This window comes from Stenella coeruleoalba, assembly GCF_951394435.1.
Source record: "Stenella coeruleoalba genome assembly, chromosome: X".
NCBI lineage: Eukaryota > Metazoa > Chordata > Mammalia > Artiodactyla > Delphinidae > Stenella > Stenella coeruleoalba.
The window spans coordinates 11,406,181-11,425,251 of NC_137152.1; the positions used below are offsets into that span (position 1 = coordinate 11,406,181).

Sequence of the window (19,071 nt, forward strand, 5' to 3'; positions counted from 1 at the left end):
TTGAGAGCAAGACTTATGATTTTTTCCCCTTTACCCCTTTTTGTGAGGGTGTATGTGTATGCTTCTGTGTAAGAGTTTGTCTGTATAGATTTGATTCCACCATTTGTCCTAAGGTTCTATCTGTCCTCTTTTTTTTCCTAAATAATTATTTTTTAATTTAATAACTTTATTATACTTTATTTTAATTTACTGTATCTTCTTTCTTTCTTTTTTCCTTCCTTCCTTCCTCCCTCCCTCCCCACCTCCCTCTTTTCTTTCCTTCTTTCCTTTTCTTTCTTTCTTCCTTCCTTCCTGCCTTCCTTCCTTCCTTCCCTCCTTTCTTTCTTTCTTCTTTCTTTCTTTCTTCCTACTTCTACTACTTCTTTCTCTCTACTTTTTCTCCCTTTTATTCTGACCTCTGTGGATGAAAGGCTATTGGTGCTGCAGCCAGGAGTCAGTGCTGTGCCTCTGAGGTGGGAGAGCCAACTTCAGGATACTGATCAACAAGAGTCCTCCCAGCTCCACATAATGTCAAATGGCAAAAACTTCCCAGAGATCTCCATCTCAACACCAGCACCCAGCTTCACTCAATGACCAGCAAGCTACAGTGCTGGACAACCTATTGCAAACAACTAGCAAAACAGGAACACAACCCCACCCATTAGCAGAGAGGCTGCCTAAAATCATAATAAGTCCACAGACACCCCAAAACACAACACCAGACGTGGACCTGCCCCCTAGAGAGACAATATCCAGCCTCATCCACCAGAACACAGGCACTAGTCCCCTACACAAGGAAGCCTACACAACCCACTGAACCAACGTTAGCCACTGGGGACAGACACCAAAAACAACGGCAGCTATGAACCTGCAGCCTGCAAAAAGGAGACCCCAAACACAGTAAGATAAGCAAAATGAGAAGACAGAAAAACACACAGCAGATGAAGGAGCAAGATAAAAACGCACCAGACCTAACAAATGAAGAGGAAATAGGCAGTCTACCTGAAAAAGAATTCAGAATAATGATAGTAAAGATGATCCAAAATCTTGGAAATAGAATGGACAAAATGCAAGAAACATTGAACAAGGACCTAGAAGAATTAAAGATGAAACAAAAAATGATGAACAACACAATAAATGAAATGAAAAAGATTCTAGATGGGCTCAATAGCAGAATAACTGAGGCAGAAGAACGGATAAGTGACCTAGAAGATAATATACTAGAAATAACTACTGCAGAGCAGAATAAAGAAAAAAGAATGAAAAGAACTGAGGACAGTCTCAGAGACCACTGGGACAACATTAAACACACCAACATTCAAATTATAGGGGTTCCAGAAGAAGAAGAGAAAAAGAAAGGGACTGAGAAAATATTTGAAGAGTTTATAGTTGAAAACTTTCCTAATATGGGAAAGGAAACAGTTAATCAAGTCCAGGAAGCACAGAGAGTCCCATACAGGATAAATCCAAGGAGAAATATGCCAAGACACATATTAATCAAACTGTCAAAAATTAAATACAAAGAAAGCATATTAAAAGCAGCAAGGGCAAAACAACAAATAACACACAAGGGAATCCCCATAAGGTTAACAGCTGATCTCTCAGCAGAAACTCTGCAAGCCAGAAGGGAGTGGCAGGACATACTGAAAGTGAGGAAGGAGAAAAACCTGCAACCAAGATTACTCTACCCAGTAAGGATCTCATTCAGATTTGATGGAGAAATTAAAACCCTTATAGACAAGCAAAAGCTGAGAGAGTTCAGCACCACCAAACCAGCTTTACAACAAATGCTAAAGGATCTTCTCTAGGCAAGAAACACAAGAGAAGGTAAAGACCTATAATAACGAACCCAAAACAATTAACAAGATGGGAAGAGGAACATACATATCGATAATTACCTTAAATGTAAATGGACTAAATGCTTCCACAAAAAGACACAGACTGGCTGAATGAATACAAAAACAAGACCCATATATATGCTGTCTACAAGAGACCCACTTCAGACCTAGAGACACATACAGACTGAAAGTAAGGGGATGGAAAAAGATATTCCATGCAAATGGAAACCAAAAGAAAGCTGGAGGAGCAATTCTCATATCAGACAAAATAGACTTTAAAATAAAGACTATTAAAAGAGACAAAGAAGGACACTACATAATGATCAAGGGATCAATCCAAGAAGAAGATATAACAATTATAAATATTTATGCACCCAACATAGGAGCACCTCAATACAAAGGCAAATACTAACAGCCATAAAAGGGGAAATCGACAGTAACACATTCATAGTAGGGGACTTTAACACCCCACTTTCACCAATGGACAGATCATCCAAAATGAAAATAGATAAGGAGACACAAGCTTTAAATGATACATTAAACAAGATGGACTTAAGTGATATTTATAGGACATTCCATCCAAAAACAACAGAATACACATTTTTCTCAAGTGCTCATGGAACATTCTCCAGGATAGATCATATCTTGGGTCACAAATCAAGCCTTGGTAAATTTAAGAAAATTGAAATTGTATCAAGTATCTTTTCCAACCACAACACCATGAGACTAGATATCAATTACAGGAAAAGATCTGTAAAAAATACAAACACATGGAGGCTAAACAATACACTACTTAATAACCAAGTGATCACTGAAGAAATCAAAGAGGAAATAAAAGAATACCTAGAAACAAATGACAATGGAGACACAACGACCCAAAACCTATGGGATGCAGCAAAAGCAGTTCTAAGAGGGAAGTCTATAGCAAGAGAAGCCCACCTTAACAAACAGGAAACATCTCGAATAAACAACCTAACTTTGCACCTAAAGCAGTTAGAGAAAGAAGAACAAAAAAACCCCAAAGGTAGCAGAAGGAAAGAAATCATAAAAATCAGATCAGAAATAAATGAAAAAGAAATGAAGGAAACAATAGCAAAGATCAATAAAACTAAAAGCTGGTTCTTTGAGAAGAAAAACAAAATAGATAAACCATTAGCAAGACTCATCAAGAAAAAAAGGGAGAAGACTCAAATCAATAGAATTAGAAATGAAAAAGGAGAAGTGACAACTGACACTGCAGAAATAAAAAAGATCATGAGAGATTACTACAAGCAACTCTATGCCAATAAAATGGACAACCTGGAAGAAATGGACAAATTCTTAGAAATGCACAAACTGCCAAGACTGAATCAGGAAGAAATAGAAAATATGAACACACCAATCACAAGCCCTGAAGTTGAAACTGTGATTTTAAATCTTCCAACAAACAAAAGCCCAGGACCAGATGGCTTCACAGGCAAATTCTATCAAACATTTAGAGAAGAGCTAACAACTATCCTTCTCAAACTGTTCCAAAATATAGCAGAGGGAGAAACACTCCCAAATTCCTTCTACGAGGCCACCATCACCTTGATACCAAAACTAGACAAGGATGTCACAAAGAAAGAAAACTAAAGGCCAATATCACTGATGAACATAGATGCAAAAATCCTCAACAAAATACTAGCAAACAGAATCCAACAGCACATTAAAAGGATCATACACCATGATCAAGTGGGGTTTATTCCAGGAATGCAAGGATTCTTCAATATATGCAAATCTATCAATGTGATAAACCATATTAACAAATTGGAGAAAAACCATATGATCATCTCAATAGATGCAGAGAAAGCTTTTGACAAAATTCAACACCCATTTATGATAAAAACCCTGCAGAAAGTAGGCATAGAGGGAACTTTCCTCAACATAACAAAGGCCATATATGACAAGCCCACAGCCAACATCATCCTCAATGGTGAAAAACTGAAAGCATTTCCACTAAGATCAGGAACAAGACAAGGTTGCCCACTCTCACCACTATTATTCAACATAGTTTTGGAAGTTGTAGCCACAGCAATCAGAGAAGAAAAGGAAATAAAAGGAATCCAAATCAGAAAAGAAGAAGTAAAGCTGTCACTGTTTGCAGATGACGTGATACTATACATAGAGAATCCTAAATATGCTACCAGAAAACTACTAGAGCTAATCAATGAATTTGGTCAAGTAGTAGGATACAAAACTAATGCACTGAAATCTCTAGCATTCCTATACACTAATGATGAAAAATCTGAAAGTGAAATCAAGAAAACACTCCCATTTACCATTACAACAAAAAGAATAAAATATCTAGGAATAAACCTACCTAACGAGACAAAAGACCTGTATGCAGAAAATTATAAGACACTGATGAAAGAAATTAAAGATGATACCAATAGATGGAGAGATATACCATGTTCTTCAATTGGAAGAATTAACATTGTGAAAATGACTCTACTACCCAAAGCAATCTACAGATTCAATGCAATCCCTATCAAACTACCACTGGCGTTTTTCACAGAACTAGAACAAAAAATTTCACAATTTGTATGGAAACACAAAAGACCCCGAATAGCCAAAGCAATCTTGAGAAAGAAAAACGGAGCTGGAGGAATCAGGCTCCCTGACTTCAGACTATACTACAAAGCTACAGTAATCAAGACAGTATGGTACTGGCACAAAAACAGAAAGATAGATCAATGGAACAGGATAGAAAGCCCAGAGATAAACCCACACACATATGGTCACCTTATGTTTGATAAAGGAGGCAGGAATGTACAGTGGAGAAAGGACAGCCTCTTCAATAAGTGGTGCTGGGAAAACCGGACAGGTACATGTAAAAGTATGAAATTAGATCACTCCCTAACACCATACACAAAAATAAGCTCAAAATGGATTAAAAACCTAAATGTAAGGCCAGAAACTATCAAACTCTTAGAGGAAAACATAGGCAGAACACTCTATGACATAAATCACAGCAATATCCTTTTTGACCCACCTCCTACAGAAATGGAAATAAAAACAAAAATAAACAAATGGGACCTAATGAAACTTCAAAGCTTTTGCACAGCAAAGGAAACCATAAATAAGACCAAAAGACAACCCTCAGAATGGCAGAAAATATTTGCAAATGAAGCAACTGACAAAGGATTAATCTCCAAAATTTACAAGCAGCTCATGCAGCTCAATAACAAAAAAACAAACAACCCAATCCAAAAATGGGCAGAAGACCTAAAGAGACATTTCTCCAAAGAAGATATACAGACTGCCAACAAACACATGAAAGAATGCTCAACATCATTAATCATTAGAGAAATGCAAATCAAAACTACAATGAGATATCATCTCACAGTGGTCAGAATGGCCATCATCAAAAAATCTAGAAACAATAAATGCTGGAGAGGGTGTGGAGAAAAGGGAACCCTCTTGCACTGCTGGTGGGAATGTGAATTGGTTCAGCCACTATGGAGAGCAGTATGGAGGTTCCTTAAAAAACTGCAAATAGAACTACCATATGACCCAGCAATCCCACTACTGGGCATATATCCTGAGAAAACCAAAATTCAAAAAGAGTCATGTAACAAAATATTCATTGTAGCTCTATTTACAATAGTCTGGAGATGGAAACAACCTAAGAGCCCATCATTGGATGAATGGAAAAAGAAGATGTGGCACATATATACAATGGAATATTACTCAGTCATAAAAAGAAACAAAATTGAGCTATATGTAATGAGGTGGATAGACCTAGAGTCTGTCATACAGAGTGAAGTTAGTCAGAAAGAGAAAGACAAATACCGTATGCTAACACATATATGTCGAATTTAAGAAAACAAATGTCATGAAGAACCTAGGGGTAAGACAGGAATAAAGACACAGACGTACTGGAGAACGGACTTGAGGATATGGGGAGGGGGAAGGGTGAGCTGTGACAGAGAGAGAGGCATGGACATATATACACTACCAAACATAAGGTAGATAGCTAGTGGGAAGCAGCCGCATAGCACAGGAATATCAGCTCGGTGCTCTGTGACCGCCTGGAGGGGTGGGATAGGGAGGGTGGGAGGGAGGGAGACGCAAGAGCGAAGAGATATGGGAACATATGTATATGTTATATGCATAACTGATTCACTTTGTTATAAAGCAGAAACTAACACACCATTGTAAAGCAATTATACCCCAATAAAGATGTTAAAAAAAAATTTTCACGCAAAGTAAAGAAGCTGTTACAGTGGAGGATTACTGGACTGAATGTCAATATTATGACATAGTATGAGTGTGTTTGGTAATTGCAATCATTGTTGCTTTTGTTGTAGTCATCCATTTACAATGCTTGTTGTCAGTTTATTTATCTCTTGTAAAAATAAAATACAGTGTGTGTGTGTGTGTGTGTGTGTGAAAAAAGAAAAAGAAAAAGAAGAAAAAGAAAAACAAATTACACCGGAGTACAAAGCTCACTTGTAAAGAGGTTATTTGGTACATACAGATTAACACCTTTTGTTTGCTTTTATAAATAAAAAATAAGCAATATGCTATTTTTTTTTTTTACTATCCTAGCTTTTCTATAGATAAACTATTACAATCAAATTCTGTTTAGTTTTTTGACAGCCTCCATTTTACAATTTAGTTCCTATATTTTCTACCTGGTTGTCCTTTCAGAACATGTCATGGGAAGTTTCACTACACCTACTGACACACATTGCTTTCTGACTTCCACAATTAATCCTGAAATTATCACATTTTCATTTCCAGAAAGTCTGAAATATTTTTCATTGAAATTTCATAGAAATCGAGCTATAGAGTTATAGAACTCAATTTGCAATGGATTACTAAAAAAAGAGGTAGCATATTATATGGACAACCATAAAAACCGAGACAAGACAGTAATAACCTAGCTTCTCAAAAACCCACTTGCATCACCAGATCATTAGGGACAAGCACTTCTGAGGCATGGGGTGGGGGGATTAGCAGTTCACTGCTGCAAGTGTGAAATGCCGGTTTCTATAATCATCTTTATGTCTCTCAAGTGAGACAGAAACTTCCATCTCACTTATGGATTTTAGAGCAAAAAGGATCAGAAACATTCCTTTTGGCCCATATCCTTTTGTGTCTTTTTCCTTCTCCTGACATTCTCTTATTACTTCAGAATTCTTATTTTTTCCAAAAAGAAAAGAGAATAGGTTGAATTTTTATCCCTTTGAAATGCCTCACTGGACTCCTTAAAAAATCACTTAACTGAAGTGAATTTTCACTTATTTTTAAATTTCTCAGTCCCTAAGGAGTGCCATATTCTTTAAGTTACTTTAGTTAGGATTTTACATTTTAGCTTTGCCTAGAGTTGGAATTTCAGATGGCTTAAAGGCAATTTCAATTTTTTAAAAATAGTGGCCTATGAGGTCTGCTTAGCCTTTTGAAAGAGAGATGCTTTTCAAAGAAATGCCCCCAAATTTTCACATGCCTATAGACTTACACAATTTCATAGAGGCTTTCTAAGAAAATTTAATTTAATAAGGGTTTCCGCCATAATGGTCTCACCTAGACACTCTGCCATTTAAACTTCCACAGGGGCTTGATATTTACAGAAACTTCTGAATCGTGACAACCTTGTTTATCTGTTTGAAGCTTTTTTTTTTTTTTTTTTTTTTGCAGTACGCGGGCCTCTCACTGTTGTGGCCTCTCCCACTGCGGAGCACAGGCTCCGGACGCTCAGGCTCAGCGGCCATGGCTCATGGGCCCAGCCGCTCCACGGCATGTGGGATCTTCCCGGACTGGGGCACGAACCCATGTCCCCTGCATCGGCAGTCAGACTCTCAACCACTGTGCCACCAGGGAAGCCCTGAAGCTCATTTTTATATGCTAGGTTTTACTAAGCAGAGTATAATAAAAGGGCTACTTAAGGTTTTTTGAAGATTTAGAACAAAATATTGTTCCATCACCTATGTCTTAAGTGGAAACACTAAGGCAGGATTTCTCCACCCCGGGCATTACTCACATTTGGGCTGGACCCTCCCCTGTCGGGGGCTGTGCTTTGCTGTGTAGGAAGTTTAGCCGCATCCCTCGCCTCAACCCACTAGATCTGAATAGCACCCCTCTCTTGCCCTCCCCACCTGCCACTACTCCTGACAACCAAAAAATATCTCCAGACATAGCCAAACGCCCCTGGGAGGCAAAATGAGCCTAGGTGAGAAGTGCTGCTCTAAGGCATGCTATTTTGTGCATCTTCAAGATTCTACACTAAGCCTCAATCTTTACTTTTACAGAGAAGGCATATAATGTAAGATGAAAACAAGTAGGACCAAAACATTCTGGCAGGGAAAAATATTCTAAAATATAACCAAGCCGAGATTGTAATTATAAATCAGTCACTTTCTGGGCAGCAAGGTCTGATTTCAGCTGAACCTCAGCTAATTTCAAAGTCATTTCTCTGTAAAGGGCACCACTCACTTTTAGGTTCGTCCCCAACTTTTGCTTCTTTTCTCTCTGAAGTTCTTTTCTGTAGGCATGGATGCTTTCCTCTATGTCTGATAAAGCAGCCACATCACCACTAGTCTTTTCTTTGCTTGCTTCACAACTCTGCACCAAGTTGCTTTCAACCTTAACTAAGGCAGAAGAAAAAGAACCAAGGATAACCAATTCCTTCTCCAAAGCTAATCCCAAATGACCAATTAGGAAATCCTCACTTCCTAATTTTAGATATTTGAAGAAACTGTTTATAGGGAGAACACTGCTGAGATTATGAAGGCACTGGAACAAAACTGTTTGATTCCTGGAATAAAAAACCAAACACAATATTACACAACTTAGGACAGTGAAAAATGGTCATGTACAACATACTGTAGTAATCAATTAATATTCATTTCTAAACTCTCTAGTAATCATCAGAACCAATAATGCATTCATGTGGTCACTGACATAATTCAGACTGTAGCAATCAAATACGGTCAGCCCCGTGGTTGGTTGAATTGCAGATGTGGAACCCATGGGTATGGAGGGCGGACCATACTACGCCGTCCTCTAGGATTCGAGCATCCGTGGATTTTTGTGTCCACTGGGGTCCTGGAACCAATCCTCCATGGATACAGAGGAACAGCCGTATACATATCCTAAACCAACTCAGTATTAATCAGGTTGCTTCCTGATTAAAGTTCTTTTTCTGAGTAATAAGATCAAAATTATATTTTTAAAACTTCACTGTGGGGGAGCAGTAAGGGGGAATCTTAAAGTCATTATTAGGCCCTAATCAACCCCACCAAAAAGCCAAAAACAAACATAAAATCAAAACGGCTTCAGTTTCTAAATGAGACCACCTGTTCATTCACGTTGTACCAGGCGATGACCTGGACATGTCCCACAGTGGTATAGAACACTACCACGGGGATCCCTGTTGGCACGCACACACACGCACGCACACACACACACACACACACACGCACGCAGGCGCGCACACACACACACACACACACACACACACACACACACGCACTTCCCTGGACCAATTCCAATTTGATGTGCCTTACCTGGAATAGACTATTAAAACCCCTTCAAATGGTGTTCTTTGTTTCCAGTTGAAGAGTGTCCCATAGAAGCTTCCTGGCCTTTTGCAAAAGCAAATTTCTGGAAATTCTTTGATAACTTCACATTCCATGTGTTCTAAGAGCCATACCTTCATTGAAGTCAGAGCATAGCTGGGTGATATGATTTGAAAACAAGCTCTCTGCCAGGCCGCGAGAAGCGCAAAGAGATCTTCCATGTGTTCTATGGCAAAAACATGTCACAAGTGCTGTCATTAAACTCTGCCCATTATCACATAAAGGGAGTTCTTAAAATTTTCTGATTCTATTAGGTATATGATTAAAAAGGACCCACAAAAATTACCTATAGGTTTCTTCTTTGGAAATGTCAGCAGGTATTTCCCACTTGAAAGATCTTCTAGACTTAAAGCAATTCTGCCACACTGAACATAACGAGTTGCAGAACGGTTACCATTCTCTCTCTCTCTAATTTGTAGCAGCACAATGCAACAAAAATTACCGAATGCTAAAAGTGGCGAAAGAGATGTTACAGCAGTAATCATCTGCACATACTCTTTCTCAGATGGTTGTACAAAAACAACGCTTTCCTCTTTCTCTTCCTCTTCCTCACTATCAACACTCAACTTGATTTTTTTTACCTCTGATCCTATTTCATATGGCACTGAGCCTGGTACTGGGGAACATTTCCTACTCAACTTGATCACCCTACTTTGACACTTAATGAGCAGAAAGCTGGAGTTAGGGGCTTGATCCATTGACAGCGATAAAGTCACATGATTCAGGGACCTGTAAAAAATACAGAGTAAAAGCTCATTCTTTAAAATCAAACAGATGATTAAATGCCATACAAACAACAACCAAAAAGTTTTATTCTCTGCTTTCCTAGGAAACATCATTTCAAATGTAAAATATATCAGAAAATTAAGTGTAAAAGCCAAACACATTTTTTTTTTTTTTTCGGTACGCGGGCCTCTCACTGTTGTGGCCTCTCCCGTTGCGGAGCACAGGCTCCGGACGCGCAGGCTCAGCGGCCATGGCTCACGGGCCCAGCCGCTCCGCGGCATGTGGGATCTTCCCGGACCGGGGCACGAACCCGTGTCCCCTGCATCGGCAGGCGGACTCTCAACCACTGCGCCACCAGGGAAGCCCAAACACATTTTTAAAGATTCTGTAATAGCACTTCTCTTGAAATAGGAAAGCAAAGACATTATAAATATGCTGGACTTAAGGAAGTAATTTTTTTAGGAGAAAGGAAAGGTAAAGTAATGCCTGTATTTTATTTTTGAGGTAGATTTTTCTCCTTTCCTCTTAAACAAGAAAAAAAAAACTACTAAGTTTTTAAAAGAGTCGATTTTGGTAGTTATTTAGAATGAAATACCTCCATGCACTATATTTCTGTTGGACAGTGCTGTTGTAGAGCATCAAGATAATGTTATCATGTTAGAATTTACTTACACCTTCAAAGAAGATGTGGTTTTCACTCCAACAACCAAGCTATCTTCTATTACACGATACCATATCTTCTCTACTAGCTGTTCTGAATCTTGAAAATTATCTGATAACTTTTCATCAAAGGTATAGACAGGATTTTCTTCTTCACCACAAAGAGTGGCAAGACATTCCTTATGGAAAAATGTTTAAATAACTGATTACAAAAAAAAAAACAACAAAAAAACCGGCCAAATGTATCAAAACTAAAAAAAATAATATAAACCAGCTTTTGGCTGGGCCTTATGGCTTACATATTTAAAAATAAATTATCATCAATAATATATTATAGATTATACATAATTCACTAAAATAAAACTTATAAAACATATAATTAACCATCTACTTGGATTAAGAAGCATGGCCTGACTGTAAACAGGGCTCTGGGTACCCAACACAGAGCCAGCAGGGATGTAAACCTGGAGTCCATTTTGAAAAATAATCTCACAATATGTGCTCAAGGCATGCTGAGAACAATCCAATCTTTATTTTAGCAGTGACTAACTCTAAACTGTAACTGGAAACTTTTGTATGAATAACAGTGATTAAACTATCTTAGGACAGCTGATCGATTATTGCTAAAATTTTCTTCTTTTATTTTTCCTTATTTAAAAAAAATTCTAGTAGAGTTGATGCCAAAATTTTCTTCTTAAAGACCAGGCCACTCACTTATTTCCGCACACATATGGATTTATGATAGAAATGGAAATAGGAGGAGGAGTAATGATAATAATAATACACAACACTTACTGAATGCTTGCTATATGTTAGGCACTGTTCTGAACGCCATTCATGCATCAATTTGTTTAATCATCACAATAACTCTAGTACCCTAGGTCGGTAGTATTATTATCTACATTTTCCAGATAAGGAAACTTGAGGCACAGGGAGGTTAGGTACCTCCCCCGGTCACCCAGTTAGCAAGACTCAGAGCTGGAATCTGAACCAGAGGCAACTGCTTCCAGAGCCCATGTTGCACATTAACCATTACTCTATACTGCCCCTCTATGTGGTAATTACTGAAAAAAGATATGGGCACTTACATTACAGTGAATGAAACATGTTCCTAGGAATCTGACACTTCTGCCAGTAGCTGTGAGATTTGAGGCAGGCTGTTCACCTGAAACCCGCAGAAATTTTTATTACCTGCCAGAATTGCTCTTAAAGTTAACAATGTAAAGGGCCCAAAACAGTGCCTTGCACGCAATGGCTTCAATGCACTAATTTGTAACATTTCTTCCCCTTTTCTAACACCGGCAAAATCACCGGGGTCAAGTGGGGAAGGGAAATGGGAAGACTTTGAACAGTGACTTTCTACAAGGACTCGCATGAGGTTTCCCAGGAGATGAGAACAGTAATACAGAAATGCAAGACGATGTGCTTTTGTTTTTTACGTTAATGGAATCATATTTTGGGGCAAAATGATCATATGGCTAAGACCGAAATACAGACACAAGGCAAAGAGCATTACAAGAACAGTTAATCTTAAAGGGAGTCAAAGCAAGGCACTAAAGTGACTTGAGGGAAGAAAATGCAACTTCAAGTGTATCTATGTCCAGCTTTTCTTGATTTATCTGTAACTCTGCTATGCTATCTTTCTCTGTAGGGAACGAATGTGCATAAATCCTATTTTTTATGAAGTCAAAGCAGTTTTTGCTCACTTTCTACATTACTATACTGGCACAAGTAACTGCAAGGTACCTGAAGAGGTTCTTATGATGGTCAACCACAAGGGAAACTAGAGTAAAATTATAAAAAGCAGATATGAGGACTAGAAGAGCATAGCAATTTAGGGACATTAAGTAGAGGAATAAATATCCTTAGAAATGAACCATGCAACAGACTAAAAGAATAATTATATTAATGATGAAATTATGTCACCATTAATACAAGGTAAAATAATACTCAGTATATTCTGTTTAAGAAGTCAGAAAACATATACAATTGCCCCTTGAACAAAAGGAGTTTGAACTGCGCAGGTCCACTTATATGTGGATTTTCTTCAATAGTAGATACTACAGTACTACTTGATCGCCAGTTGCTTGAATCTGCAGATGGGGAACCAGAGATACAGATGGCCCACAGTAAAGTTACTTGTGGATTTTCACTGCGTGTAGGGTCGGCGCCCCTGACCCCCATGTTGTTCAAGGGTTAACTGTAATTCACTTAGGAGTAATTTCTATTCAAACTATACAAAAAAAACAGTTTAATATTTAAACCTTGTTTAAACAAAAGGACTTATTCCCCGAGGTTCCTGATAACTGAGATTTTAATATCCTACAGAACAATTTGCAAATTGGTAAAATATTGGCTTTTTAACCAAATAGTTTTCAATGTCATAAAAGCCCACCATTACAGAATCCCTGCCACTTTGCTTCTTGATCCATTGTGCAGCATTTTCTAATATATTCCAATATTCTAATTTAAAGAACTCTTCAATAGCTTATAGGTTTTCAATTCATAAAATGATAAAACGGTCACATGATCAAGTTTACCTCCTCTGCACTTGATGTACTATCATCCTTCCCTTGAAACAGGTTCATTAAAGCCTTGTAAGATTTTGAAATAACTTTTTCCTTAAGCAAGAGATGCTGCTGTAATTCCTGAACAGAAACCAAACCAACCTGTAGAGTATAAAGAAAAATCATTGCCAGAGACATAAGTTCAAATGAAACCGAACGTACCAATAATTCAGTAAGTATTTTCTCCAAATTTGCTTATTAATTCATTTTTCTATAGACAAGTAAAGAATACGTGTCAGAGCAAAACTATTTACGAATTTTGAGTCTCTAATTACAAAGGAAAATAAACACAGCAAATAATTATAATAGTTTACATATCAAATTGAGAGAATGCCAATGTATTTGCATCTGTTTCACTAGTGAGTTAAGTAATGAATCAATATGAATAAGTCCAATCAATATTAATAAAAAGCAAGGCCTACCAACACTCCTACTCCAACAAGAAAACTGTTTTGCTTGTTGAAATAATTTCTGCTTCAAAAAGCAAGACGTATCATTATGAACAGAAATGCTTACCTTTGATTTGATACTGCCTGAAATCCTCTGTTCATATGACCTTTAGAGCAAAATTTTAACGGTAACATGTAACTGTCACACGTTAATTGTTGTGCAAATAAATTCAGTGCTCGGGTCCAGTCTTAACTATCGGGGGGTAAAAACTGGCTCTGAACTGGGCATACAGCAAACCGTTCCTTTTATTATACTAGATAAATAGATTTCAGCACTAAGGATGAAACATTCATGAAATATATTTTACTCCTGAAAATTTAAAAAGAGTCGCGTCACTGAACATTTAGAAGCTGCTTCATTTCAGGTGGATATCTGAGACTGTTTAAGTATTAATTCAGCTTTTAATATAACATGTTCTTCTAGACTAAAAAAAACAAGATGCAGCCTGTATTTGCCTTTCTTTTAAATTACATTTTAAGGCAGATAAATTCTTTTTCCTTTTATCAATGAATAGAAGTTGGAGAGTAAAGACTGAATTCTATCTTCCCTCGGTGCACAAAGCACGTCAAGTGTCTACCTAACGTTTTAAAACTTCATCTGTTAGCCTACCTCCGAGGGCTCCACGTCATTCACGTCCCATCATTCATTGGCCGAGTAACTCACGACTGTGAGGCCGTGAGATGTACCTGTCTGGGGTGGAGAGCCAAGTGTGAGGCTGCTGGAGGGGCAGGGAGTGGAAGAGAAGGCTATACGGGCAGAATGACAATGAGGGCACCCTCAGAAATTATCCGTGGTCTCTCTTCCCTACTCTCTTCAACATGACCCCCACTCCAGGAATAAATCGTGTGTCACTAGACTTCTTAAATATTCTATGTTGTTACAAGTTTTATTATAAAATTATGAAAATAAGCCCATGATAACAAATTTAAACAACATAAAAAGACATCTCACCTTCCCTTCCTAGACCCTCAATCCCATTTGCACAGCCAAAAGATTGCTTACCTTTCCAGAACTTTTCCATGTATATGTTAAGGTATGCTTTCATTCTCCTCCTCATAAACAAGACCTAACCCAAACCAAACAGAGGAGCACACTGCACTGCGTGACACCAAATGTTGCTTTCCTGTTCTTATTGTGATCTCTTTCATACGTGCAGAAGAGTTTGCAAGACAAAAAAGCAGTTCATAGACTAATGGTGAAGTAGATACCCCTGGAACCACACCCAGGTCAAAAAAGCAGCACTTTAGGAGCAGCCCATGGGCCCTCCCCAATAGAGCACCTCTCTCTGCCGGAGGCAACACTACCCTGGCCTTTCAGGATAACTTCCTTGTTGATCTTCATCATTTTACCATCATCATATGAACTCCTAAAGAATATGTTTAGTCTGTGTGTGTGTTCTGCTTCTGAACTTTTATAAGTGGAATCGTTCTGTATGTAATCGCTTTTCGAGTCATCTATTTGTCGCTAGTAGCTGCAGCTCGTGCCTTTCACTGCTCTGTAGCATCCCATCGGCTCACTACACCAGTTCCCCTCTCCTTCCTCCCGCTGATGGACAGCTGGGTTATGCCCAGCTGTGGAGCACTACAAACAATGCTGCTGTGAACATTCCTGTACCTAGGCACAAGTGTCTCCAAGGTCCTGGCCTCTCCTTATCCCTTCCAACAAGTGGCTGGAAAATAAAATGCATAGGGGAAAGAACAGTGAGCCGAACTCTAGCTGTAGCTCTGCAAGCCACCTCACATTTCTGGCTCTCCATCTGCTTCCTTGTATGCAAAATGGCGGAGAGGGTAGATTTGTTCATCTCTAAAAGGCCTTCCAGCGCTTAGAAATGTTTTGAGCCACATTGAGAACTAGTGGTAACATGTGGATACTTGAAACAACATGGACGCTCAGCTATTTCTCGTACGTCCCTGCCTTCCCTCTCCGTTTCTTTCATATTTTCCTTCTTTGTCTCTGTTGATACCTTCTAGATAATTTTCTTAACAGTCTAGTTTGCTTATTTGCTCCACATCTCTGAGTCAACTATTAAACTCATCTGTTTTTTTAAATTTCAATTTATTTTTAGTTTATAGAAATGGTTATTTTCTGTGAATAATTAATCATGATGCCTTGTTTCTTCATGTGCTTAGTTATTCTGTAGGTGGCTCATTTTCTTTAAAAAATTACTTGTGAGATTCAGAAGAGACGTAGGATAAATGTGTATTCCTAGAGAGCATTTTATGTTGCTTCTGCCAGGTGACTAGGGCACTCGTGCTTTATGTTAAATACAAATGCTCCCAGGGCAATAGTAGCATCAGTGTTCTGCTTGCCTCCCTGGGTTCCAGCCTTTAGGGTTTGGCCTGCTAATTTATTCTTATATTTTCAGCTTTTTGAAGCTTTTAAGAATATATTAAAAACATATTTCATCTATCATTTTAAGTTGTTTTTATCATCAAAGTTGATCCAAATAAATTAAATGACATATTACCAGAAGTAGAATTTCTAAAAGTCATGCTTTCATAAATTAAATTATTTTGGCATCATTTAACAATCAGTATAAAGAGGTACCTTAATCTTTCTGACAGCTGCACACTATTCCATGGTTCGGTTATATCATATTTACCATACTCCTAATGATGGATATTTAGATTTTGATTGAACTTTGTTTATTAATACTACTTAAACGTTCCTGTAAAATCAGCTTTGCTTACATGTATAAGTATATGTTTAGAACAGATTTCTAGAAGTGAAACTGCAAGAGTAAAAAGATATGTGCAATTCACATTTTAATAGCTATAACAAGTTTCCTTCTGAGGAGGTTGGACCACTTTACATACTCAACAATACTGTTTTAGGGCTTCCCTGGTGGCGCAGTGGTTGAGAGTCCACCTGCCGATGCAGGGGACACGGGTTCGTGCCCTGGTCTGGGAAGATCCCACATGCCATGGTGCGGCTGGGCCCGTGAGCCATGGCCACTGAGCCTGCGCGTCCAGAGCCTGTGCTCCGCAACGGGAGAGGCCACAACAGTGAGAGGCCCGCATACCGCAAAAAAAACCCCAAAACTCAATACTGTTTTAGAATAATGCCTATTTATATTAAGAAAATTAATCCTTTGTCAAATATGTTCCGATTTCTTTTTATATAATTTGCCTTTTTATTTATTTTACTTTGTTTGGAGCAAAGAAGTTTTTAATGTAATCAACCTTTTCCTTTATGGTTCTATGTCCATTATGTTTTATTTATCTACTGTTTACATTCACATCTAATACGTGTTCACTAAGCATTTACTGAATTCACTTTAATATTAAAATACTTGCAAAAAAAACTTTTAAAGGGCCTGCAAAGTACAAATATTTACTATCTGGTCCTTCACCAAAAAAGTTTGCCAGGGATAAAGGAAAAAGATAAATGACAACACAAGGAAACAGACAAATCAGAAAGGAGGGACAACTGGCCTGGCCTCCTCATTAGTGTCACTTTTTTCAAAACGGGGAGAGGGCATAATTCTAGATGAAAAGACCAATGAGACATATAATAATCAAGTGCAAGTGTAAACTGATTGGATCCTGAAAAAAGCAGCCATATAAAAACATTTTTGTGGCAATTGAAGCCATTTGAATATGGACTGAATAGTAAATAAGATTAAGAGATTATTATACTAACTTTCTAAGTGAATAATGGTATCAGGGTTACATAGGAGAATGTCTTTATTTTTAGGAGATTCCTGCTAAAACACATAGGAGTGAAGTATTAGAAGATGTGCAACTTTCAAATGGTTCTGCAAAAACGTACAAATACATGTACATACGCACAAGCAGAAACAGATGAGGCAAATGTGATTTTTTATAAAGTAACAATAGTTGAATCTACATGGGGACTAGAGATAATCACTGTTTTATTCTATGAATTTTCTGTATATTGGAAAATTTTTATGAATGAAAAAAGGCAGGTTACATAAGAACAGGCATCTTATAATCACATTTCCATGTAAACTTGTATATATTCATTAAAAACATCAACAAGAATATGCAAGTCAAAGTGTTAAAACTGGTTACATCACAGTAGTGGAATCATAGGTAATTGTGAGTATCTCTTGAATATTTCTTGGCATAGTCTGAGTATTTTACAGGGAATGTGTGTTACCTTCGTACATTTGGGAAAAAATCAAAAACTTTTAGAGAGCTTTGTATGGAAAACTTGAAGGTAAACTGATCATGTTTAGAACATGTCATGATTCATCATATTTGCTGCTCCTTTAAAAGAGTTATGGTATGCTGATCCTAAAAACTAGGAAGAATGTGTTTTCAAAAGTCAGTCTCTATTTTATCTTATAAGGCTTATTAAATTTACATAATCTTACGACAAAAAGGTATCATGTTTAGATGACACATTTATAAGTAATGTCATAATAGCTTTTACAGAGGTACCAAAAAAGGAAATAGATCCTTTGAAATACAGGTTTCCCCACTACCCAAAAGTAGAGCATGCCTATGAAACCTTTTGAAAGCCATTATGAAATGATGTAAAGCAAAGAAGCAATTACCTTAGGACACATCTTGCTAAGGGATGCACAAAATAAATGGGAGATAAAGCACGGGTGCTCACAGACACAGGTCAAAGCTATGGCAGCTGGATGCTGAGATGCCGAACTCAGTCCCCAGGAAGGAGCTTGGCGGGGTTACTCTCGCTTCTCGGGACGTGAGGTATAACGGCTCATCGCAAAACAAACGCTGAACGCTATTTTCGCTTTCGCCTTTTCTCATAAAAGTGAAAGTCCTCTTTGGATTTCTTTCTGTTAGCAAAAACAGGTGCTAACGCAGGTCTTTCGTAAAAGCAAAGTGGCATAAAGCAAAGTGGCATAAGGCGAACTTTCAAAAAGCAGGGGATACCTGTACCATATTTTTCCCTCCCAATCACTCAGCTTCTTATACTGTAAGGACCTTTCTTTCAATGTTCTTTCCTTCATTTAGAACAGACTAATCCAAAAAAGCAAAAGCAGAAAGCAAAGACACTAACTTTCAATCTTCTTTCCAGAGGTGGAACCACCAAATAATTCTCTTTGCCGTCAAATAAGTCATCTTCATTGTAATCCAATGATTCACTCTAATAAATAAAACAATACACTAAAACTTTACACTCTAATAAATAAAACTTTACACTCTACTAAATAAACTTTATAAACTAAATAAACTAAATAAACTTTACACTCTAATAAAACTTTACACTCTAATAAATAAAACAATACACTAAAACAATACACTAAAAATT

The 19,071-nt window shown here is 37.7% G+C and overlaps 1 protein-coding gene across 3 annotated transcripts in view; it reads right to left on the reverse strand.

Annotated features, from left to right (window-relative positions):
* The window catches only part of FANCB (FA complementation group B), a gene marked incomplete at its 3' end in the record, with an annotated part of 60,796 nt that overhangs the window by 29,249 nt on the left and 12,476 nt on the right, over positions 1-19,071 (reverse strand). For 2 of the 3 annotated variants that reach the window (XR_013825839.1, XR_013825840.1), the window contains exons 4-9: positions 18,820-18,906; positions 13,348-13,476; positions 10,820-10,986; positions 9,708-10,150; positions 9,350-9,587; positions 8,277-8,431 (exon numbers count right to left, since the gene is read on the reverse strand). Coding sequence is in view for 1 of the 3 variants with exons in the window: in XM_079911696.1 (XP_079767822.1) it covers positions 8,184-8,598; positions 9,350-9,587; positions 9,708-10,150; positions 10,820-10,986; positions 13,348-13,476; positions 18,820-18,906 (1,479 nt within the window). Of the gene's footprint in view, positions 1-8,183; positions 8,599-9,349; positions 9,588-9,707; positions 10,151-10,819; positions 10,987-13,347; positions 13,477-18,819; positions 18,907-19,071 lie in introns of those variants that run through there. The other variant, XM_079911696.1, reaches the window with a different exon arrangement.